The sequence below is a fragment of the Euprymna scolopes genome, chromosome 15 (assembly GCF_053919585.1).
Source record: "Euprymna scolopes isolate OS-2025 chromosome 15, ASM5391958v1, whole genome shotgun sequence".
In the NCBI taxonomy this organism is placed as follows: Eukaryota; Metazoa; Mollusca; class Cephalopoda; order Sepiida; family Sepiolidae; genus Euprymna; species Euprymna scolopes.
In genome coordinates, this window is record NC_136496.1 from 78,439,479 (window position 1) to 78,467,333 (window position 27,855).

The 27,855-nt window shown below is 32.2% G+C and overlaps 1 protein-coding gene across 1 annotated transcript in view; it reads right to left on the reverse strand.

Moving 5' to 3' along the window:
• Positions 1–27,855, reverse strand: part of LOC145293927 (PR domain zinc finger protein 14-like) — a 334,529-nt gene that overhangs the window by 73,430 nt on the left and 233,244 nt on the right. The window contains exon 4 of the mRNA XM_080140752.1: positions 27,270–27,430. Within this exon, the coding sequence (XP_079996878.1) occupies positions 27,270–27,430 (161 nt within the window). The remainder of the gene's footprint in view (positions 1–27,269; positions 27,431–27,855) is intronic.

Here is a 27,855-nt window from a genome sequence, read left to right on the forward strand (position 1 = left end):
ATATAATCTATTCTTAATGCTGCAATATTTTAAGTTATAAATTTATTATATTTTTTACTAGAATAGTTTGTCTTTTTCTTTTCCAGTTTTAACAACCAGCCCTTTACTTTTCCATGTTTAAGCTTAACCATATATTATTTTTCATGCTCGCATTTTTCTATTGTAATTGTTATATTCCTAAATACTTAGGAAATAAAGACAACGTGAGTTACACCGAGTGGTATGTGTAATGGGGTTTATTTATAATACAGAAACGTAAGGCTGCTCGCCTAAGGTAAATAGAAGTACATAGTAACAAGTATGGGGAAGAAAGTCTGATAATCAACACGTAAGACTATCCGTCTTACTGCGACTGCTTGTCTGCCGCTGTCTGCCGCTGTCTGCTAAACAGTCCAATATATATATAGTTTGTAACCGGTGTATAGCCAGTTATGTTCCTTCACAACACCTCCCCCTGAAGCTGAAATCTTCCTGATTTTAGCTTAAATACCTCTTCCTTTTAGGGTCAGGGCTTAATCTCCTGGTAACTTTTCTCTTTCTTGCGCTTTTCCTTCTGGTCAGCGTTACCCGGGGTAAAGGTTTCTGTCCAGCCCGTATGGTCGGTTCAGGCGAAATATTCATTGTTTGCGGTACACACGCTGGTTTTGGTATATCAAAAATATCGCACAATGTTTCCATTGGTGTCTCTTCCACATTTGGAGACAGTCTGGGACGTATTTGATTTCTGTGTCTTTTGCAGACAAAACTTAATCCTTGGATGGTATATACCATGCTCCCAATCCTTTTTTTGATAATACCTTCAACCCACTGATTTCGTCCATTTTGAAAATTTTTGAAATATACATTTTCACCTGGGGAGAAGCACTTGGTATTAAGGTTTTCTTTTTTTAAAACTTTCTTTTTCTCTGGTAGCAGCCTATCGAAGACAGATCTTATCTTTCTTGCAAACATTAGCTCAGCCGGGGAAGAATTGACATTATTATTAGGATTTGGTGTCACCCTGTAAATTGCTAAAAATGTTTGAATACATTGTTCGTCTGTGTCCGTAGTAAGATTTTTCTTAAGTGCCCTTTTAAACGTATCTACAAATTTTTCGGCCAACCCATTCGATCGTGGATGGTACACAGGTGTTGTCATATGTAGAATATTTAGTGAGTCACAGAATTCTTTGAATTCATGAGCAGTAAATGCTGTTCCATTATCGCTCACTATGGTTTTTGGCACTCCAAAACGGCTAAAAATTTCATTAAGCGCACTCACAGTGTTTTTTGCTGTTGGATGTCTAAACTTAAATATTTCTGGCCATTTTGAAAAAGAATCTACAATAATCAAGTAAAAATAACCATTTATAGGTCCCGCATAATCAATATGCAGACGTGGCCAGGGTAGGTCCGTCTTTGGCCATGGCGTCGTTTTTACTGGAGGATCTCGAGCTGCTAATTGACATCCTCTGCATGTCTTGACACATTTTTCAACTTCCTTGTCCATACCAGGCCAGTACACATATCCTCTCATAAGGGATTTCATTCTCGAAATGCCCGGATGACCTGTATGAAATTCCTTCAGAATTTTCCTCTGTAACGTTAATGGAATTACGATCCTCTCACCATACATGAGCACATCTTCACAGATGGAAAAAGGCGTTGTTTGATCTACCTTTTTATTTTTTTTTATCCATCCCAATTGATTTTTCATTTTCTTAATGAAAATGTCATTTACTGCCTCTTTTTTTATTTTTTCGAAAGTTACCGGAAGTTCACGTATCATATTACACATTGAACTTGTACATTCACTTTCGTCTTTAAGCGCAGCAATTACCGTTTCTTCGAAACTTTCGCTTCTTTTAGGGATCAACCGTGATAATGCATCTGCGTGTCCTAACTTTTTTGAGGATACATGTTCCATCTTAAACTGATAGTTTAAGAGGGTTACAGCCCATCGCTGTAATCGATTCGCAGTATGTGTGGGAATGCCTTTCTTTGATCCAAATATGGTAAGTAGGGGTTTATGGTCGGTTTGCAAAATAAAAGATCGTCCATGGAGAAATCGATTGTACTTTGTAATTCCAAATATTATCGACAGCGCCTCTTTTTCAATTTGGCTGTAATTTTTCTCCGCTGCAACCAACGTTCTTGAAGCATGGGCGATAGCTTTTGTCCTACCATCCTCATACTTGTGAAGTAATATAGCACCAACACCGTAATCACTGGCGTCCGTTGCTAGTATTAGTTCCTTTTCTGGATTGAAATGTGCCAATGCTAAGTCTGACAGTAGACATCTTTTGATATTTTGGAAAGCAGATTCACATTCCTTATTCCAGTTCCATTTAACACCCTTTTTCAGTAACTCGTTAAGAGGAGCTCTTAAATTATGTATGTTAGGGATGTAAATTGCATAGTATTGAACTAATCCCAAAAACGATTTTAATTTTGTCACTGAATCTGGAGCAGGCATCTTTTCAATTGCTTCAGTCCTTTGTGGATCCGGTCTTCGACCCTCTTTGTCGATTATTTGACCTAGATATTTAATTTTTTTCATAAAAAAATCGCATTTTTCTGGGCTCAATTTAAAACCAAATTCCTGTATTCTTTTGAATACTTCTTTTACATGTTTCTTATGATCTTGCAAATTTTCACTTTTAATTAGGATATCGTCAAGGTAGGCCATTGAAAATTCCAACCCTGCCAGCATCGTGTCCATAATTTGCTGGAAAATAGCAGGAGCAACCTTTAATCCAAAAGGAAGCCTCTTTAGCTTAAAAATGCCCTTATGAGTATTTATGCCTAAGTATTTGGAGCATTCATCGCTGATCTTAATTTGCAAGTAAGCATCTGAGAGGTCTATCTTAGAAAAAATTTTTCCTCCGTTAAGCTTAGAGAACAGATCTTCTGCGGCCGGAAGGGGATAATTATGGTCCAATAGACAGTCATTTAAACCCGTTGAAAAATCTCCACAGACCCTTATTCTGTTATTTTTTTTCTTTACATACACGGTTGGACTTGCCCAATCTGTGTGGTTAACTTTTTCAATGACTTCCAGTTGTTGAAGTCTATCCAACTCTTTTTCGATTGCGTCCATCGCTGAAAAAGGCACATTCCTTTTAGGTTTGAATACTGGAGTGGCATTTTTCTTTAATTCAAATTTTGCCTCTGTCTTAATACAGAGTCCTAGTCCTTCGGCAAAAACATTGGGAAATTCAGTTTTCAAATCCTTCAGGAAGTCTTCCCTTTGGTTTGCTTTTTCTGCAGTTAAAACGTTACAAAACGAATTTATGGGTTTCTCCCATAAATTAAATAGGACAATCCAATCTACCCCAAACAGGCATGTATTCTTTCCTGGTACGACGTACACTTTGGATTTATGAGTCTGGTTAGCGAATGTCACTTTGCATTTTAATTCTCCCTTGAACTCTAATCTTTTGCCGCACACACTTCTCGCCGTCTTTCTGGTTTTCGTTAATTCAGGTCGACCTATCCTTTTCCATATATCTTCATTTATAATACTAATATCTGCACCGCTATCCAGAAGCAATATAACCAGATGTCCATTTATCCGAACATCAACATATTTCCGTCTTTCGCAGCTTTTTTCTTTATTCATGCGAAGCGTATTTACATTATCGGTCCCTTGTCTTTTCTTCTGGGCACAGTATGTTCCCTTGTGACCTCTGAGACCACATTCATAACATATTTTGTTCCTAAACCAGCAGGTCTTATTGTTGTGTCTTAAACTACCACAACATTTACACTTTAGCTTTGGGTCTTTGTCTCCTTTAGGGATCCTGTGTTCTTGGAACCTGGACTTTCTTGTGGTCCCTTGCCTTTTTACTTGCTGCACCTTAAAAATATTTTTCTCTTCAATGCGAGTGTTGTCTTTCTTTATGTTAATCAGACGTTGACACTCTTCAGTGACTTTTTGCAATGTTATGTTAGGATCCGCCTCCATAATTGTTAGGATCCGTGAACGTATATCTTTGTCCCTTGGTGCTGTGAGACCTTGTACAAAGATTAAACATTTAAATTGGTCTGCGGAAATTTCATTCAATTTAAATGATTCGCATAAACAGTTCACAGTGCAAGCATATTCTAGATAGTCTTCAGCTTCTGCCTTCTGAATGTTCAAACATTTGTATCTAGAGTGAAATAGGCTATCCCTTTTATCAAATATTTTCGACAAGGTACTAATTGTTTCCTCGAACGAAACCTCCTCCGGTTTTTTTGGTAGAATTAGATTTGCATACTTGGTGTTTTCATCAGTACCCAGTTTTTGTAGTAGCAGGGTAACTTTTTCCTCATCGGTCCAGTCTGAACATCTTTTCGTAAAAATTGTTTCGTATCTTCTGTAGTATGCAGGGAAAGTAACACCAGTATCCGGGGAGTAACGAAATTCCGTTAGTGAATTTGAAATACCCTCGGCAGAAAAATTAGTCTTCTTCCCGGTCGACGTTAGAATTAGCTTTTCTAAATTCTTTTGCTGTGTCGACATTTGTTGTTGTAGTATGTTTGTTTGCTCTTGTTGTGCCTCTAAAGTTTTTTGTGTTCTTTCTTGTTGTTGTTGCAGCTGTTGCTGTAGCTGTTGTTGTTGTTGCGCTAAAAATTGTTGAGTCATTTTTATCTGTTCCTGGATGCTAAGGGCTAGAGCCTTAGTTAACTCTGCTAATTGTTCCATGTTAGCTTCTAGTACAAAAATGTCTTTTCGAATTCTACACAATAATTCCAAAGAAAAATCGTGAATTTACGTATATCGTAAATTAGTAGCAATATGCAGACACAACACGTTTCAACAAAGTTCATCCATAGTAATTCAACAGGCTTTGTAAAATAATTCTTTTTTTTTTTTTTCAACAACGTAAGTTCATACACAAAATATTTCTTACTTCCCACGACAAATAGTTCCAATTATTTATATAAAGGCAATAACAAACAATTAATTTTCCAAAAAAAAAAATATATGGCTGCCGTTCCCACGTGGCATAAAATGGTACAATAGTCGTTGTATTTATATTTTTTCTTTCGAAACTCGTAATCCTTTAGTGTAGTTTCGAATTCAACTTGCGACCATTTTTTTTTTTTTTAATTTTTTTTTAATTTTTTTTTTACTTGTCAAAATAAATATAAATTCCACTTTACCTTGAACATGTTTCTATAATTTCTTGTGAGTTCTTTACGAAGAAAAATCCGTACTTTTCGCTACTTTAGGTAGGAAAATTTTTAAATTCATTGACGCACGTGGTCAAAAATCCTTGTGTAGTTTGTTTTTTTCGTAAAACAAAAAATCCTTGCATTGTACACAGTCCTTGGTACGGTAATTTATCTCTGTTAAGAGAAAGAACATCCTTTCGTCGCCATTGTTATATTCCTAAATACTTAGGAAATAAAGACAACGTGAGTTACACCGAGTGGTATGTGTAATGGGGTTTATTTATAATACAGAAACGTAAGGCTGCTCGCCTAAGGTAAATAGAAGTACATAGTAACAAGTATGGGGAAGAAAGTCTGATAATCAACACGTAAGACTATCCGTCTTACTGCGACTGCTTGTCTGCCGCTGTCTGCCGCTGTTTGCTAAACAGTCCAATATATATATAGTTTGTAACCGGTGTATAGCCAGTTATGTTCCTTCACAACAGTAATATATATTATTTATTGACATGGGAATTGATAAGTTTTATGCGTTAAATTATTCGGACTACGGTTTTCGCTTTGGATAACCTTCTCTAATAGATAGATAGATAGATAGATAGATAGATAGATAGATAGATAGATAGATAGATAGACACCTCCCTGCAATAGAGTTTTGAGAAATGAGTGCATTAAGATAAACATTCTTACTACACGCTTAGCAATAAGTTACTCGTAACCCTTTTTAGAAAGAAGGTAAAGCTTGAGAGGATGAACCCCCTAGAACTGAACAGAACGATACATTACAAAGTCATTGTCAGATTCTATGATAGATAGACACACACGTACACGAATTCCTTTTTTGTTTGTACAATTTCATCTTTGTTTTTTACCTCCTTTCATCAAGTGGGAACAGATACATAATGCATTCGTAGCAAAAAAAAAAAAAAAAAAAAAACAAAGAAAAATATAAAAAAAATTAAATAACATAAAATAAAGACAGAGAACCGAGCGAGGTAGATGTTGAAAGCCTGAATTTTTAGGGAGTAAAAAAACAAAAGAAAAAAGAAGGAAACAAATAGTGAGAAGAGAGAGAGAGAGAGAGAGAGAGATAGAGAGAGAGAGAGAGAGAGAGAGAGAGATGGGGAGGGAGAACGCAGTCGAGATACGAAACAATGGATAGGCACAGGAGAAGTGGCTCTTCTTGTGCAACACGAGTGTTGAACGTTATTCTCGACGTAAATCGACTGAAGAACGGCCGTGTCTAAACATTGCGTATTGTTATTCTATTAACTTATCACGTTATTACCAAACGCCTCGCCTATCGCCATTTCCATCAGTATTATGACGGAAAGCAGAAGGGGGAACAGCACGCAGTTAACTTCGTCAAGAGCATTGTCATGGAGAACGAGAGACATCTTTTCTCCTTCCCACCTTTCTAAGCTGATATATATATATATATATATATATATATATATATATATATATATATATATATATATATATATATATATATATATAATGAATAAATGACAAAAGTCTATATTTCAAATTTCACGATGTTGACCATCTTTCAATTTATTCCTAAATTCCAGTTGGCATTTACATCCCTTGACAGTATCTGTAATAATGTGAATGTAGAAAATGATAAGGTATTTGCAGCTTCTCTTCTAATTTTCATATTTTTAATCATACCCAAACGAATTTTATTTCCTTCTGGTGGATTAATAGTTGCCATTTCTTCTAATGAGTAAAGGGTAACATAGATCCATTGACTGATATCATAATTAAGTGAATGATTTTGTGCTACGAAACAGATACTGTCAAAAAGTTTAAATGTCAACTGAATTAAAGGAATAAATTGTAAGATAGTCAAGATCATGAATTTTGGAATATAGACTTTTATTATTCATTCATTATATGCTCTGTAATTACATTGAGCTTCTTAAATAAAGATTGGTATATATAAAAAAGGAAATATAAGGGAATATAACTATTTCTACAGATATATATATATATATATATATATATATATATATATATATATATATATATATATATATATAATTTAAAGGGGGTTAGAGCAGTAGTCTAAAGAGCAGATTGTATTTTAATGTGATATTAAAATTACTAATTTCATTAAAATACAAGAAAAAAATTGTTCGTTGTAATGCAGATATATAATAAGCTCGATAAGCAAATATCCTTGAGCTACTTTAATATTTAGTAATGTGATTAATAATTTAAAATTAAAATTAAAATTAAAAATTAAAAATCTGTTTCATAAGAAGGAACACAACAAAGTCAATAATTTGTACGATCGTTTCGGAAATGATGTTTTTATTGCGATAGACATTAAGTCATGGACAATAATTTTGACATATAGTTTTTTTTTTAAACAAAATCTCCTCATCAGTAAAAGTATTGTGTGTGTGTGTTTTTTTATATATAAAAGACACCATAAATAAACATAGCATTTTTTAAGTAAGGCAGATGTATCTTTTAATTGTATTTTGAAAACCGTAATTATCGTCAAAGCGTTCATTTGGATGTTGATTGTAGCTTATAAATACACGAAATCGTGCATTTATAAGCTACAATGAACATCCAAATGAATTTTTTGACGATAATTATGGTTTATTTAATCGCCGTCTGAACTACGGACAGATAAATACGAAAGTTTAAAATTATCAATTTTGAGCCATGAATGTTTAATTTTGAGCATGCTGTAATTTACATCACGCGTAATGTTTTATTCGATTTACCATGCCGAGGTTAACTGTTTTGTTTGTTTAAGTTTGACTCCTTAGCAGCTATTATTGGCTACTGAACACCTAATTGAAAGTGTGCTACAGATCCAAATACCCTATATATCAAGTTTTAATTCTGTAGACCAAATATTTAGTTCGGTATATACTTTTCGCACACACACCGACAAGGTCAATATATATATATATATATATATATATATATATATATATATATATATATATATATATATATAAAGACGAAGAAAAAAAAAGGAAAGAAAAAAGATGTACCAGATACTGAAGATGTAGTTTGACTGCTGAAATATATTTAAAATATAAATTTCAAACAAGTAAAATATCTGTTTATTTTTTATAATATTGCGTTGTAATTTGGCTTTCAAGCGCACCTGATTCGTATTTTTTGCTCAGTCATAAAATAAGTTTAAATATGATATTTCAATTTATGGAAATTTCGTATTTATTATTAGAGAGCAAAAACTGTTTTTATATTTTAGCCAATATAATTGTGCCCTTCCGACAGTGTCCAATTAAATATGATATTTTACTTCATGTAGATTTCGTATTTATTATTAGAGACAATTTTCTATTAAATATTATATTGTGCCCAATGTTTAGTAATGATTTCAAAAGTAAAAATAATAATAATAATAATAATAATAATAATAATAATAATAATAATAATAACAACACCAACTTCGGTGCCATCAACATGAATAGAAACGAAAACATTTAGTGCACAAGCCTTAGTCGTAACCGTTTTAGCTCTTGACAGATGGATTAGATAACGTTAAAAATTAAGTGACTTGAACGGAAAAATGTATATCGTAACACTTTTAATAGGCTTAATCCTACGATGTCTCTTTTTTATTATTATTTTGACCTCTTAGCAGTTATTATACATGCTAGAAATCAAATCGAATTTGTTCTACAGGCACAAATGCCCTATATATCAAGTTTCAAATCTGTAGGCTAGAAACTAACAACCCATTCCGTACACACAGATAAGGTCACTTATATATATATATATATATATATATATATATGTGTGTGTGTGTGTGTGTGTGTGTGTGTGTGTGTGTGTGTTAGAATGTTTTCATCTTAAATGCTATGCATTTATGCACAATACAGAAAATATAAACGAAACTGCGTAATAATTAAATGAAACCAATCTTCCAATAAGAAATCAATGAATAATTAATTAATGAAAGTTCGTTTTTTAAGGGAATATGCAAATTAGTTAACATTCATGAAGTCGCAACGTTGAGCCTGGCTAGCACAAGATGGGTGACCATTTGGGAATTCTAATCGCTGTATGTAGTCTCCGCTTATCTCGGCATTGTTTCCAGTCGTTGGGCCTCTGCTTGTCACTGGTATTTAACAACGCCAACTTAGGAGAGGTGTAGTTAGGGATTGCGCAACTCTTGCCACAAAAAAAATCCACGCGCAGGAACCCTTACAGTGGTTTTCCATATTGTCTAGACTGAAAGAAGCTACCCTGTATATATACGTATGTATGACTTGTCTATGAAAATATATTTTAATTAGAAAATTAATATCTTTGATTAAAACATATTAATAAAATTGATTGAGATTGTCGGACTGACTTCCTCATCTTCGTTGTTATTGTCACAACGTTTCGGCCGTTTTGCCCTCCGGCCTTCGTCAGGTGACATATGGCCGAGTGGTCCTAGACGTTGTATCAAAAGTTTACAGCTACCCAAAGGTGCTGAGTTCAATCCTGAACGAAGGCAGTGAAAAAGTAACTTTGAAAACAGAGAATCAGCAACTATGTCCCAAAGCCTAGCTGGAGTCCGAACACGGTACCCCCGTAATAATAATAAAGGGTTGGGTTCGAGACTCCTAACAAACGGTTCACCTGACGAAGGCCGGGGGGCAAAACGGCCGAAACGTTGTGACAATAACAACCAAGATGAGGAAGTCAGTCCGACAATCTCAATCAATGAAAACACCTCATCTCAAAAATACAGACAATTATATCCATAAAAATTTAAAAAATTATCAAATCTTAATCAATTTATCGCTATTTAATCCTTTACACGCGAATGTTTATATCAAATGCTTATTTTATTAAATAAAGAACAACTTGTACATTATTTTGTGTCACTATATTACTTAACCGCATCCTTTCATTTAAAGAATAAATGTTTTATTATAACCAAAGTCGAAACGCAACTACCACAACGAAAAATATTTAAAATCAATATTTAAACACATTTACTTTTTTACAGTTAAATTTCAGGCATTTTTGTATCTTTTTTTACCGATAGTTATTTTTAAATTTATTTTTTTCATTCATATCTCTGGGATGTTATTTTTTTGTAAAGGTGCTTACTAAGTTTCGCATAAGGGTATGATAAGACGTAGTTTGTCCTCAAAATAATCTAAGGGTAATTAAAATAATTCAAATGACTGAAACTACTTTATACAAGCATTTATCTTGAATATTATAACGGTTTAGAGACAGGTGAAAACGTTTTTGTTTTATTTTTGAATGAACAAACATTTTTATTTATTTTTTAATACTTTCATTTAGACTGGTCGCTGGTTATAAAAAAAATACTAATATAATCAAACAGTGGGAATGCTTTCACTCATAACTCATATGTGCATACCAACGCAATAACCACCAGAATAGGACATATTATTCCCACGTTTCGATAAGAACAGAAGATCGCGGCTAAGTGACAACATGCCGCGTTAAAAAGAAAAACATTTTCTGTATATTCTTAGTGAAAACCCTCATATGCGTCGAAAATTAAAATTTAAATAAACGTCTTTTTTTTTTTTTTTAATAAAAACCACCTGTATTTTTTTTAGGGATGGGACGATTTCAGTATTTTTACCGATTGCGATACAATTACCGATTCCGTATAAAATTCCCAATTCTGATACAATTACCGATTCAGATTCAGATTCTTTCTAAATCTCTACATATTTAACTATAAAGTTATTTTTCACGATTACCGTAAAAACACATGTTAAATCTGCAGATATTTTCTGAAACGTAAGGATACACTTGTGAGGGATGATCTATCGATTTTAGTTTTACTAATTGGTTAAAATCAACAGATATTCACTATTTTAGTATTACTATAAGCGGTAGAATATTTTTCTTTAAAGAAAATCCAATAAAAAAAAAAGCCAATTAAAAGAATCGTTGTTGGCATCGGAAAATAGGCACAAATTTTTCCGATTCCCGATCCCGATTCCGCTCAATCGACCCAACACTAGTATTTTTATTTTACATGTTATAATTTTCGAAATTCAAGGCATTCAAACAGTGGAAATACTGAACATTTTATTCAAATGTAATTGGATTCTTGATCGATTATGTTTTGTTAAAAAAAAAAAATTCCCCTTTCATTTCGCTTACCTAAACAGACTTTCAAAGCCTTCACAAACCCACTTACACATTACGCACAATGCTTCAGGCAAATTACAATATCCTATCCTAATTGCTTTCACTTTCATTTAACGTAACTAATATAAGAGTATCTCTCCGGTTTTTGGATTTGTCTCACTTCAGTTCAAAATAGGATCAATCTTAGATTTGAAATATAATAGTATGTTTCCATATTTTTGTTTTTTTTATATATTTTTTTTACATAGAGTCACCACTTATAAAGGCCTGGAGGCCACTCGAAGATAAGAGTTTATGAGTGTACAGTAGTCCATGGGATAATGTCGTAGTAATCGTTAGTAATGGAAATTTGGTAAATTGGATTACTTAAGGGGACAGTTCAACTATCAGTTTTTGGTTTGAACTATTATGTTTTCTAAATCTCTTAAGATCATGTTTGAAATAGCTTCAATTTGTACAAATTTTTTCGTTTATCAACCTTAAATTTGAAATAGCAGTTTTCGTTAGTCTCTCAAGATTAAGTTACGAATAATAATTTTGTACTTGCTCTTTTAAGCTTAAGTGAAATATAATACTTTAGATACATCCATAAATCTCAGTAGATACTCTATCCGTCAGTCTGTCACACTTAAAATTAGAAAATGCATTTGCATCGTTAAACGTGCACATTAAATGGACGCATCTTAAGATTTAATTTGTTCCTATTGTTTCCATTTTTTTTTCTGTCCGTTCGGATTCGGAAGGAAAATCATGCGGATATTTTTGTAAAAAATACTGCCATATCGAAGAGGGGCTAGTTTTTCTCCTTCCCATAGCTGTGCATACGATATGTTTCTTTTGTCAATGTACGATTTTTTTTTGTTGTTTGTTTTTTGTTTTTTCTGGAAATCCTATTTTTAAGAGTAGATTCCTGCTCGATACATGACAATATTGTTTCATTTGGTGTGAATTTGATTTGTATTTCTCTTTTTTTAATATATGTTTTTTCGTGTTTCCTCTTTCATCGCAAACATGAAATATAAACAAAATGGCGACCATTTCCCAATGTAAAGTTAAGAATAAATAACTTCTCAAAAATAGAAATTATAAAATACTCGTAAAAAGAAACGATCGCTAAATTAGATTTGTTTCAGAATCTTTTAGATCAAAATTTGTATTATTTCCATTATTCGGGCTACTATTCTCGTGTTCGGTGTTGAACTTCCGGTTTTTGTCGACCTCGAAAATGTTTATGCTGATCTCGCGAATCTCTGCAGAAGTTTAAACTTGATTAATTATTTAATCCTACAGTTACTGTTCATTGTACGATTACCAGGCGTATTTATTTTGTTATAATGCTTGCTTATATTGTCTTAATATTATTGTAATAAGTGGGGCTATGACAACAGAATATTCTTATTGTTTTGACCCTCGAGTATATATCCGATACAGTTAGACACAGTTAATCAACCGAGAATCACACCACTCTATATAAAAGCGTATAATATATCAACGGATACACACTTGAGAGTTAAAACAATGAAAAGAATATGCTGTTGTCCTATCCCTAGTAATAAGATGCAATTAAAATATGGCCTAAGTTTGTGATTATTGAATAAGATATGCTTATTGTAATCAGTATCGCATTTGTTTCAAGTTTAAAGTTATTGTCGATTAGTTTGTATAACGATCACAGAGTATTAGTTTGGATAATATGGGAAAATGGATGGTTAAACCATGTCATACTTCTTGTGTTATTCCGATATATCCTCTTACTTATATTACTAATTGTTTTTTTTAGTCTTAAATCTTTTTTAGCGAACTATTATTTTTTTACTTTCACTTTTGTGTTTTATTTGACTTCAGTCGAAGTTCTCAGAAATCAAGGGGCCCACTACGTGGCGCTAACACTCGAACATACATAGATATTCGAATGTTCCATTAAAGTTCTTTATCTCTCAAACACTGAGTCAGTTAAGAAATGGAGAACATAGTGTTCCTCACCCCAATTAACCATTTTCATATGTTGTAGTTTATCATTCGCTTTGGTCTCTTGGTCTTACTGGATTCTAGAACAAGAATTTATCTAGTCTGGTGGAGTATCCAGCTTTATGCTATTACTTGAGGTAACACCACTTTCAGAAGGTGCAGCATTCCTCGTAAAAGCTAATGTGGGTTAGCTGTAGAACGGAGATCTTATTTAGGCTGCAAATACTAGGTGATTTTGAATATTTGGTCAACGTTTATTATAGGAAAAAGTATCCTCATACCAGGTTGTTCTGACAAACCCCTGTATAGAGAGGTCTTAGACACTCGAGGATAGCATCTAGTAGGCATTCGGGTGACACTATTACTGATTAAATTCGTCCTTTTATTAGAATTATGGCTGCCTAATGAATTTACCTTTTTACTTACGTTCATGGTACTTCAAATTTAATATATATATATATATATATATATATATATATATATATATATAGAGAGAGAGAGAGAGAGAGAGAGAGAGAGACAGAGTAATTTATAAAATATATATGGCGATTAAGCTACCCTGAATATTCGGCGTTTCATCCACTCTAGGATTCCTCAGGCTTATGCGCGAATTCTGTGGTTGTTTATCGCTTTTATATGGTCCTCTTCTATTGAGGATTTAGTTAGCCAATCAGCTTTCTAGTATCCACCGCGCCCCTTCCTATCAGCCAATAGGCATTCATTTTATCGGACAAAGGATCTGTTTTAAAACTAGGTTAGTGTTTTTTTATTGCTAGTTTATATATAAATATACATATGTGTACATACATATATGCACATATATATATACATATATATATACATACATATATATGTGATCGTTTATGTATATTCATGTTTATTTAATTAATTTATTTGTTTATTTTCTATTGTTTTTGTTAGTTTTAAAACTATTTTGTATCGCTATCCTAGAGTAAATTTTATTTTGTGAACACAGTTATTTGCTATTTCTCTTCTACAGTTTAATAGATGTTGGGGTTCTTTAAAGTACAGGATAGCAAATTTTTCATGAAGGCATAATCTACATGGGTCGTCATATAAAAGCGATAAACAACCACAGAATTCGCGCATAAGCCTGAGGAATCCTAGAGTGGATGAAACGCCAAATATTCAGTGTAGCTTAATCGCCATATATATTTTATAAATTACTAACTAGCTCTACCTACGTATTGAGCACTTTTGAAGTAAATACTTAAAGTTTACGGATAAATCTATACTTTCGTATATAAATTTATGTGAGTAAATGAAGTAGTTTATATATATATATATATATATATATATATATATATATATATATATATATATATATATATATATATATATAAATGAAAATTATGGAAATAGTAATCCGACGTGATGGAGAGATGGAAAAGGAAGAAACCAAATTTGAAGACTTCCTTGGGATTAATTTAAAAAAAGAAAATACCATTACAATATTTGAAGATAAACACAACAGATATATCTTCAAATATTGTACTTCAAATCAATCCTCCCGAGGAAGTTTTGAAATAAAGATAAAACGTTGATATATATATATATATATATATATATATATATATATATATATATATATATATATATATATATATGAGAAACCAACAATCTAAATTACAAATGCTGTAGATGAAACTAAAGAGCTCTAGAAAAAAATGGAAGTTCCAGTACCGATTAAAATGGAGGATTCAATTAAATAGTCGCTTAAAACGATTAAAATGACACAGCGTAGGGAAAGAAAAAAAAAGAAGGCTACTGCCTTGAATGGTTATCTCTATACTGATGACTGCGCAAAGACGAAAGAAAGATATACATGTGTGGATAATATTTTAATATTTATTCAAATAAATATATATGTGTGCATGTGTTTCTTTTGAGCATATAGGTACATGCTTAAAATTATTATGACTTTGATAATTATAAAACATGTATGTTGTTTAAAATGAATTAAATAAAAATATTGAAATTTGATTAATAGAAACTAATGTTGGTTGTTTGAAATTGAATTATAAAAATTTCTGCGGACCTTACATTAAACTCCGTGATTACTATTGAATGTCGGAAGTTGAAAAATAAATAATGTACAAAAGTAGCAGAGAAAGTTTATACTCGTACAGACATTAATGGGGTGAAAGGGCAAATGTATTTTATATAATGTTGATATTATCTGCTTGACGTATTACGTATATATTGTAGATTAAGAAATAAGTGAATGCTGCCATGTTAAGAAGCTATAGGCTGTGGAAATTCGGAAAACTGGGTTTTTTTCTATGAGCTTCTCAATTGTGTAAAATTATAATTAATGAACTACTATAGACAAGACATAAGACATTAGGCCGAAAAAAAATGACTGCAAGTTGTTACAAATAAAAGCATAACACTTTGAAAATGAGTGTCTGTTCCTTATAAAGTCGTAATTTAAAGAAATATTTATAGCTCTAGTATTGCACTATTGAGCTTTCTAAGAAGAACTTTGTGTTATTTGTTTATATGTAAATACTACACTACGTAATAAAATTATATAGAAACACAAACACACACACACACACACACACACACACACACACACACATATATATATATATATATATATATATATATATATATATATATATATATACATATATATATGTATCAATAAATGTGGCGGGTTCAGATAAAATGGGAGGAAGGAGAGCTACAACTAAGTAATACTTCTCAACAATTCGTTGAACTCTTGCGAAATCTTTATCAAGATTTTGTATTTTTTTTTTTTTTACTTGACTCTGGATAAAACCCTCTTAACAGTTAGGCAAACGTTGGGATTTAATTTTCACTATTATGTATTGTCATTTATATCATATTTATATACACGCACATACGCACACACTCACCCACACACATATATATATATATATATATATATATATATATATATATATTAAGTAATGTGATTTATAATTTAAAAGTTTTAAAAGTTTTAATTTATTATTCTAATCTCCTTTAAATTATATATATATATATATATATATATATATATATATATATATATATATATATATATATATATATATATATATATATATATATATATCCTTCCACAAGCCCTAGGAGATTGTTTCTCTGTTCGATATATTAATTTTTATGGATTTTTTTCAGAATTGTTGCAAAATTATTCGGTTTTCGCTTGTGCGGATCAAATAAATTATTATGATTAAATGAAATTATATTTTGAATATATTCAATGTACTAATGTTGCTCTGTCATCAGATTGAACATTTCACACACACACACACACACACACACACACACACACACATATATATATATATATATATATATATATATATATGTGTGTGTGTGTTTGTGTGTGTATATATATATATGTGTGTATATATATATGCATATATATATATATATATATATATATATATATACACTTGTGTTCTACTATATTTAGAATATAGTGGGTGCTCGGCGTTGCCCAGATGTTTGGAGGTGTGTGTTGAGCAAAAAAATAAAAACGTGGTAGTTGGCAGGCAGATAGGCTCGAACCCGTACCGTGAAGGAGGAAAAGAATGTAAAAAAAAGTGACATCATTGCTGTTGCGTCCATCGTCAAACCGGAAGTGGCGATGGTTTAAATTAATGTTAGTCAATCGAAAAGAGGGGATGACTTTCGAAAATATCGGCGAAAAAAGGGATCCCTCCTTGTAGAAAAGTGCCCAGTTGATGGTGAAGGAATTAATGTTTTTAGCCAATTTTTCGATATTTGTCGTCCGAAGGGTCCAGCTTCAAGACGATATTGATCCCTTGAGGATCCATCGCCTCTGTCGAAAGTTTTAGGTAGATATACATACATACATTTAAACAGACAGGTAAGATTTATATTATAGATGAAGTTTTTCGTAATTTTTTCTTTATTTTTTTTTTTATAAAAATCACTTGAATCATTAGTCGACAAACTGCCTCATACCCATCAAAAAATAGGAAAAACGTGTATGTGTTGTGTGTTCTATTGTTTTCATACTAAGACACAAATCGGTAAATCCGTGGCGAATAATTTCTGCCTGCAAAATGTGTTCTTCGTGCTTTTAAACGCTCTACCATAATTAATCAGCACGAAACAAAGAAGAAAAACTCGACCAATTTATTTTCATTAATTGGACTGCATCTGCCTATTAATATTCAACGAAAACCGAGAAAACGTCCGCTGCACACAGTTGTGTCAACTTGAGCCGCCTGCAAAGCGGCATAATAGGCCAAATGTTCCTAAACCTTAGACTAGCGACTCCAAATCAGCCCAGTAAGCGATATTCGTAGGGTCACTAAACCTCTAATGAAGTTAACAGTCATTGATTCTTACATCAATCTTAACTCTAACATTAACACTTACCAGCAAAAATGGAGAAATACATTGTTTGAACTGCAAGTATATAAATAAGACATTTCTCATCAAAAAAAAAAAAAAAACTGTAATAAAATATTACAGCACATAATCATTTGAGATTTTACACTAATTTCGATTTTTTGTTCTTTTTTTTTTCTATAGATAACTGGTTCACAACCACTGTGCAGCGGCACACTAATACGCTTTTCATTCTTCAATTTTCTCATCAGTTTTTTCTAAGCTGGGATGGAGCATCCGGTGGGATGCCAAACACTTACCTGCTATCTCATATATTCCAAGTGAGAGATTTTTAAAAAAAATTCTGGCTGTCCTTTTAAGCGCAATTTTTTAAATCTCTCTTGCACTTGGTTCACCGGGTATATTTACCAGGTAGTTTGTGTAATTCTTTTTTCAGGAGTCCAGTTACTCCTATAATTACTGGAATGATAGAGATCTTTCTAAGATTCCAATTTTTGTGCCGTGAGGAGATTAAGTTATTTAATTTCATTTTGTTTATTAAAGACATTTAATTTCTTAATCATGATGACACCACTCAATTGAAAATGGCCGAATTTCTGGAATCTAAACGTTTCGTGCGTACGAATTGGTCAGCTTTTTTTATGGTTTATATTAGTGATGGGACGATTAATCGAAATATCAGGAACTTTTTCAAAGTTTCGGAAATCGGCTTCGGGGCTGAATAATTCAGACCTGATTTCGATTCCAAAAACGATTCCCAAAGACACAGGTTGTAAGACAAAACGTCAATTCAAGTTAATCTAATGTTATAGATCGAATGATCCAGTGTTTAAGCCCGGGTGTACCTCACCATTTTACTTTTTTTTTTTTTCTTATTACTGAGTGAAATTCACGACAAAAGAAGAGGTCCGATTTATAATCATCACAAATCATTTTTCGTTTGCATATTTTAAAACTAAATATTAATCAGAAGTGACTTTTCCAGGGCATTCATCGTCAAGCCTAAATATCAGCTAATTTCAGTTCATTCCATATTGTAAACAAACACAGACGGTATTTTATTTATTTATTTATTTATTTTTTGCGAATTAGTCCACCAGCCAAATTATTCCTTGTAATATATAATAATCAATATAGGATTGATTCTATAATAATACATATGTAATCTGCATAAATTAAAATATCATGTTTAAGCGTATTGTATGACCGGGCAACACCGGCTACCAACTGGTGTCTTTATATATGAATGTTAGCCATGTATTATATTCTTTTCCGTTTCCCTTTTTATTATTACCCGTCCAAAACAGATAATTTTATTTACTTAATCATCCATTTTCTGTTCGATTAAGATGAATTGAAAATATTTTTTTATAAAATAATCAATAATTATATTTGTGTGAAATTTATCCTGTTATTATTATCTCGAATGTCACCGACATAGGAACACCTCCTACACAGGCACATGTGTTGTCATGTATTTTTTGTTTTATAAAGTTGATCCTATTAAATTACCGTGTTTATATATAATAGTGCCTCCAATATTTTGATTACATAAATTCCCCTCTATACCAAAGTACTGTAGGTTTGCAACAACAGATGCCACATACAAATTTATTATGCCAAGACTATTAGCCACTATCTTATAATTAATTTCTAATTAAGCCGATGATGAAGGATCTCATACTGGTTTTCTCTCTTTTCACTATTAGGTCCCATGACTGGGGACAGACTTCTCTTTGGGCTACTGCACTGCCCGGAAAAAAACAATTTTCATTATTTTAGCTGCTTTGAAGACTTTCCAATCGGATCATATGCATCGTCACGCTGGACTTATTTTGGAACACATTCTCTCTAATGAACTATTTTGCATTTCGGATCAACTTGAGAGGATTTTCATACAAGCTGAAATATTATGCGCGGTTTGTTTATATATATATATATATATATATATATATATATATATATATATATATATATATATATATATATTTACATATCCAACATTTTTTGCTTTTTTATTTGGCAATTTATAACTACAGTAAATTGCGGTTTCACTTAATGCCTGAACTAGCAAATTCTAGCATTGCTACAAACATACTTTCCTGATTTCTTTATCTCCTCTGATGAGAAGAATAACAAGAATAGCATTATTTGAAACTCCGCGGAATAAGGACTTTATAAATTGTTTTTTTTGGGTATTCAGTCGAACAATAAATTTTGATTGTAAAGTTCAACGCACAGTTTTAATTTTCTTTCTCATATATATATATATATATATATATATATATATACACACACACAGATTTAATTTTATATGTTTTATATATATATATATATTATGTTTTATATATATATATATATATATATATATATATATATATACACACACAGATTTAATTTTATATGTTTTATATATATATATATATATATTATGTTTTATATATATATATATATATATATATATATATACATATACAGAGATTTAATTTTATATGTTTTATTTCTAAGTAAGGTATGACATAATCACGTTGACACACCGGTTTCCGCTGGATCACCGAAGTTAAGCAAGGTTGAACCTGGTCAGAAATAAATGGGCGACCATTTAAAACTTTCAGGTGCTGTATGTGCTCTCTGTTTATCTCGGCATTGTTTTCAGCCTGGACTCCCTCTTGCCACTGGACTCAAACAATGCAGATTCAGGAGGGATGTGGTAACTGATTGCGCAACCCTTGCCTTACAATTACACGCACAGCTACCCCTACATCGGGTATCCTTTGTCTTCCGAGACTGAGCGGAGGCATCGATCGATCGATTTGTAATTATAAAAATAGCTGTTTCGTTTACATTTCTCATAATATTAGTTTTTTTAGTGAAATTTTACTTTCAAATGAAATCACTTACATGGATTAGAAAAGGTGTTTGCTTTCGGTGCCCGTTTCAGTTCGGAATGTTGACGCAATACCGCAATAAACTAGTAAGAAATATTGTTTTTATTTTGAAAATATTAATTTAAACACACTACAGTTGCTTTTAAAAACGACGTTTAGTTGCAAATAAACACAAGAAAAGAGAGCGAAAGAATTATCACACGGAACGGATAATTAAAAGTCCTGGAAACTTACACAAAATTATCGACAAATCGGATTAAGAAATTTAGTTTCAGCAGTAGAATGCAAATACCCGGGATTCCAAAGAAATAAATGTCTTGAATAGTGCGGATAATCGGGCAAAGGAATAAAAATCAGCGTCGTTTCGCAACTCTTTTATTCTAAAAAAATGTGATAATTTTATTTGATTTAAGGCTGCCAAAATAAAGAGTTCTAAGCAATATCTTTTCATATTTGGTCACCGGTGCCTTATTTTTCTCTGAGAACGCACACGAATATATTGCGGGGAAGAGACTAATCGTCACGAATGAAAAATGGCAGGCGATATTCTCGACTGCGCATGCTCGTTACATTCTTTACTGGCGAGACCCCCTTGAGACGCGAGAAAGAGGAGTGAGTGAGTGTGTGTGTGTGTGTGTGTGTGTGTGTGTGTGTGTGTGTGTGTGTGTGTGTGTGTGTGTATTCGTCAAACTCGTCCGCTGAATGAGTGACCATTGTGGACATAATTAGGTGTGAGGGTTGCACTGGCCATTCGCGTTTCGAGCCAACCGCCTCACACTTGATTGAGCTTGTACAATTAGTTCAGGAAGATCGGAATAGATTGACTGTATCATCTTCTTCTTTTTATTGAATGGCTTCTCAACCAGTGATATTCAAACGGCGAGCCACGGCACACCATTGTACGAGAGAATCGATGCCGCAAACGTCTTTAAAAGAATCTTATGTAAAAATAAGACAACTTTGAAATGATCATTCGAGTTTTTTTTTTAGTAGTAGTATTCCCATACTAATCAAATTATGTGACCCTTTCTCCTATGTCTGTATATGTGTTTCTCGGATCTATGTAACTTGCCAATTCGTATTTTTATTACTTACTAATAATTTATTTATTTAATAATATAATAATATAAAATAACTAAAATATAATTTATCTTTAAATTCTACTTAAAAATAATTTAATTACAAAACCAATCCATCAAAATACATCTCGGTTCATTCATTAACAACTCAGCGATTTTACTCTTTTATTAATAGTTGAAAAAAGAAAAAAAAAACAGAATGAATTACTTCGTGACGCTTGGAAATTAGAAAGAAAATTGAAGAATGAAGCTGTCAAATAGAAAGTCATTTCTGGCTGCAAAAATTCGAAAAAATCCTTGTGTGTGAAAAGGTTGATATATATATATATATATATATATATATATATATATATATATATATATATATATATATATATATATATATATATGTATATATATGTATATATATATATAAAGGAACAAACCGTATTATGTGTTCATCAACGTTTCGTCTTTATTTCGATAAAAACGAAACGTTGATGAACACATAATACGGTTTGCTCCTTTTTATTTCTCTATTTTGTCGGAATACTATTTCCATTATTTTCATCATATATATATATATATATATATATATATATATATATATATATATATATGAAGAATAAAACATGTATAAATACATTTGAAGCCAAAACTGCAACGCGAATTTTTTTATAAAATAAACGGGTGTTTACTTTTAAAGAAATATATTTCGGAGTAAGACTCCTTTGTCAATCTTTTTTTCCTCTTCTTCCTCGACATAATATAGTGGAAGATATTTCGCGAAAAATTTGACAAGACAAGTGTTTTTCGCGAAAGATTGGCGAGGGGGGATCAGAGATTGGAGCTCAGACGAGCGCTTCCCATGGAAATAAAGATCACAACCAAGCGATACTGTAATAATTAAATTTTAAACAAACTGTTAAAAATCGCATCGTTAAAAAAGTGAAGCAAAAATTAAAATTAGAAGACTCCCGGAAAACACCGAGTACATGCAGTTGGTAATAAATAAACGTGTAAATAATGTAGACAACAAATGTGTATATTGATAAATGGTACGATTTAATTGATGGTGAAACTGTGCACGATGATGCCCGCTCACTCATTGCAGTCAAACGTTCTACTTTAGAAGAATCTTGATTGTAATATAAGACCTATCTAGTCGCTTGACCTCTGTAGACAACACCAACGCCTTTTACCAAAAGGTTCATCGTATTACGATGCATGTCTGGCCAGCGCCAAAAGTCGGCGTTGACAACTGCAGATATGCATGCAAGGCAAACACACTTTATTACATAATTTTACCGCGATATGTTGAAGACTATGTATGATCCATTGAGTTTCTTAGATCGAGCAACATTTAGTGCCCAAGAGTCTGATCCGTAGACTAGGATGCACTGATCTGATGCTTTAAAAACCTTGAGAAACGTATACATATATACTTAACTTCTGATGTAAATAGCGATCTCTTTGTCAGTCAAGTTTTTTTAACGTAATAAATACATTCCTCAATTTTTCTCAATTATAAGCGATCTTACCTACTTTTAGTAGTGGAAACTGTTGCATCAATAACAAGTAATACAAGAAAGTCTCGAATACATGCTTCTCTCGTCACGCAGCCGGCTTGGTCATTTGCATATGGTTGCTGCTACTGCTGCTGCTAATCCCGCGTCAGCGGCTCAAGATACATTGAGATCTTCAATCTTAGGTTTTACCAACTGACCTTTTCAGACTTTCTTATAGAGCTTAAAACATGACCTAAGCAAAATAATTATAACTTTGGTATGACGTCGTAGATTTATTAATTACGTTATTTTTCAACCATCGGCGATAGTAAATAATAACACAGGAATTAATTTCAGATTTAAAAAGTGCATGCCGCATATGACCTGCTTCGGTGTTAAACAAAGTCACCTGATACTAAATCTGACTTTCATTTCTCTAGATCAAGCATCATTCTCGTGTAATATGAATCATATTCTATTATTACTGGTTATGAACGAAAAACAGAATTGTCAATTTAAATAACATTTGTCTACTTCACCCTCTTGCGTTGAGTATCATCCTCTATTTTTATATTCCAACAGTAGTCTGCCAACATGCCAGGGTTTCATCTCCCTTAAAAATGATTCTCCATCACTGAAATATCCTGATGAAATCTCTGGCTATGTTCATCACTTAGATCACTAAGATTCTCCGCAAAATTCTCGAAAGTGACAATTTGCCGAAAAACTGTACCTAATTCGACAAAAAGAAGGTCAGAAATGAATTTTCCATGCCATTGTACATATAAAAATGGCCACAAATGTCATGTACTTTTTTTGTGTGCAACAAAGCCGCTGACGCTGGTTTAGCAGCAGCCATATGCAATATGACCCAGCCGGTTGCGTTATGTGACGTCATAGAAGAAATAAAAAGGACACACGTGACGAGAGAAACATGGATTCGAGGCGCCTTCGAGATACGAGAGAGGGAAAGGACGTGTTTTAGACACAAGTGTTCAGAGAAGTGGGGTTCTAGGCGTGTTCGAGACGCGTGGGTGGTGTCAGATCCGAGTAAAAGTAACACGCGGCCAGAAAAGAAGAAATGAACCGTTTAAATATTTAGAACAATAATGCGTTGTTGGAAATGCCAGGTATAAAGTCCTTTGTTAAAAAAGTGCGTTGACTTTTTTTTTCTTCTTCCGTTTCTTTGCGACGGAGTCTACAACGTGTTGGGTCTATTAAAATATCACAACATTGAAAAAGTTGTATAACCTTACACGTGTTACGTGTAATTAGCATAAAAATTAACTATCACAACCGGCTGTTCAGTGGCAAACTGAACGCTTACATTGTATAGCGAAATATGCGATTGGCGGAACATATATTGCTAGTAATATCAATAGAGATTTATAATTACAGGTTACTTCCATAATATTCCTCATCATTTGATTAGAAAACAGTTTCCTCTTGTTAACTTTTATCCACAAATAGCGTTTGATCTTGGTAAGTAGTGAGCCTATAATTAAAAAAAAAAATCAGCTTTTCTGCATTTTGGTTATCGTGGACAATTTTTTTTCTCATTTCTGAAGAACTCCTTTTAGAACAGGGGGAGACAAATTAAGCAGACTCTATCCAAAAAAATGTTAAACTTTCGCATAACTTTTAGGTAAAAATAAAACAAATACATTTAACTCTTTACCGCCAAATTGTACATTCAAGTCGCCTTTCAAAAAAAGAAAAGAAATACCGGTATAGAAAATATTTCTTAATCTCATAGCTTTTTTTTTTTATGTTAATTTTATTTTTATTTCGGACTATTAGTCTCATCTTTATTAGTTGTTGTTTGTTTGTTTTTATTGGTTCACAACGTTTCGGCCAACTTCCTCTGGCCTTCGTCAGGTGGTAACCGCGACGGATAGGAACTTCGAATCTCCTAACTGCATTCTCAGCCATCACTGCCATCCGTAGTTGTCGTCGTCTCACCACATTTTTGACCAATTACCTCTGGCACGCTTTGGGTGGGATTGAAACCGCTATCTTCAGACAATGTTCATCTGGAACCGTAGAGATTTAACGTCTCTATCAACTGCGACACTATCCGACGAAGGCCAGAGGAAGTTGGCCGAAACGTTGTGAACCAATAAAAACAAACAAACAACAACTAATAAAGATGAGACTAATAGTCCGAAATAAAAATAAAATTAACATTAAAAAAAAAAAAAATGCTCATCTCAAAATAAAAAAATCCAATTAAGGAATAATATATATATATCTCATAGCTTGTCAGCCCAACTGGTCTTCAAAGTACAGATCTATGAATGGTTCAATATTTTGGTGATTTTCTTTTCCTTTATCCTCTTCCCTTAAGTCAAGAAGAACATAAATTCATGATTAAAAAAATATATTTATTGCATAAAGAATCTGATGTTAAAAGCTGAATAACACAAAATCAAACATTGATTATTTGAACATTTATTGAATTAAAATAAAATTTTTAAAATTCTGAAATATATAAAAGTTGTCATTATATGAAAATGCATGGCTTTTAAAAATTATGAATTATATATATAGCATATATTATGAATTATATATATAGTATATTATAAATTATATTTACATAATATATTATACAGTATATATCTATATATCTATAAAAGTGAACGTGTTTGTCTGTGTGTGTGTCTGTGTACATTTCCCTACGCAATAAGTATGTCAATTTTAAGTCTACAGACTCGAAATTTTATATATAGGGTACTGAGATTTGGGGAAATCTTTGTAATCCGTTTTCGGCTAGAAATTTGGCTGTTATGGGGTCAAAGTTCAACGATTTGACCTTCGAGAACTCTACCAAACTCCTCCGCCAATTTTGGGTATAAACAAATGAAATTTTAAATATAGGTTCCATGGACATGGATCTAACTTAATAACTTGATTTGAGCCTAAAATGATAAATGTTAAGAGATCATAATAGGGGTCAAAGTTTACAAAAATTGACCGCTTTTTTTTTTTTTTTTTGCTCAACATACCCCTCCAAACACCCGGGCAACTCCGGGCTAAAATGCTAGTATAAAATATATTATAAATTATATATATAAAAAATATATTATAAACTATATATATATATATAAAAAATATTATAAATTATATATATATAAAATATATTATAAGTAGTTTTCAACGGTCTACCTTTTAAAAAACGGACTTATTTTAAACAAAATTTAAAATTTTGTAATAAATAAAATCATAGATTTGAACAGCCATTATTGGGATGTGTGTGTGTATTTTTTGAAACCGATGTTTTTCTTTTCAAGGATACTGTTCTCTTATTAGAATAAACAGTTCTACTAGAGGATTTGGGGAGAACGTCTGCGGTCACATTGAAAAATGTTCATCATATAAAGTTCAGATAATTAATGTTTTATTTTGTGCTCTTTTATTACGTTAGGGTATTTTATTTTTACCTAAAACTTACGTGAAACATTACATTTTTGGATGTGGTTTTCTTGAGTTGTCTCCCCTGTTTTGAAATATTTTTTTTCAAAACTGAAAACAAAAAGAACTGTCCACAATAATCAAAATGCACAAGTGCCAAAAACTTTTAAGCAGACAAAGGGAACTAAGGAAATGTAGCTGAATTCTTTATATATTTATTGACAACTTGTTTATATATTTTTTATGGTATCAGAAAATCAGATTTAAAATTCGGTTCAGATGTACTTGAAGACATTGATAGGCAGAAACAATTAGAAAGTCGTTGAAGGGTGTATCTCTGTTGTGTGTGCGATAGCGGGAAACACAAGATTGGAAGAAAAATATACAAAATTGCAGGTTTTTTAAGAAGCAAAAACGGAGAATTTTATCGATAAACTTGGGAAAATAACGTATAAAATAGACAGTTTGAAAACAAAAAAACTGGAACAAAATGCAATAATTTTAAATAAAACTAGAAAACAATATTGAAATAGAATAAGAACGTAAAATCAAAAAAGTTAATAAAAAAAAAACGAAAACAATTACCGTTGTAAAAAAAAGTAGATTTCAATAATAAAAAACGACAATGAAAGGGCGCGAAAACTGTCATTTTTTAGATGAGATCACATTCAACTTAGAAAGAAATACCTACTCCAATCGATCCCATCAAAAAAACAAAAAACAAGAAAAAAAGCGGAACAGAGGTGACAAGAGAAGAGAAGGTTCCATTGATTCGTGTCTCACCTCCCACATAAACGAGTTATCATCATGAGTCTTGATTTCGCTGGTGTTCACAATGCGCCCCTTAAATGGCCCGAAGCGTGTGCCTTTCGCTATGACCGTCTTGGTGCAGAAGATTCCATAGTGTACCGCCCCGGCGAACGTCGTCTGAAAGATGGCCAGACCTGTCAAAACAAGGACACATAGTATTAAGGATAGAAGACATTGTTTTCTTCATTTTACATTGTTATATTTTACTTGTGGAAGCCATTGGAGTTGCCCGATAATAGAACGAGCTCTCATATATTGGAACAAAAAAGAAAGATAAGTAGCATAGAAAAAAAAAGGAAAATCTAAAGTTCATTAACGTTTCGTCTTCGTTTAAAATACTTCTTCAGGGTGATTTCATGATTCTTTACGTGTTGGCAAATTGAGCTAGTGTAAGAGAAATGCATAGTAAACCTATGAGAAAGTGTTGTGGTAGTAAAACAAATGTAATAATATATATATATATATATATATATATATATATATATATATATATATATATTAAGAGTTTTTCATGAATATGATTACATGTAATAGTTAACTAAAGATTATCATCCCATAA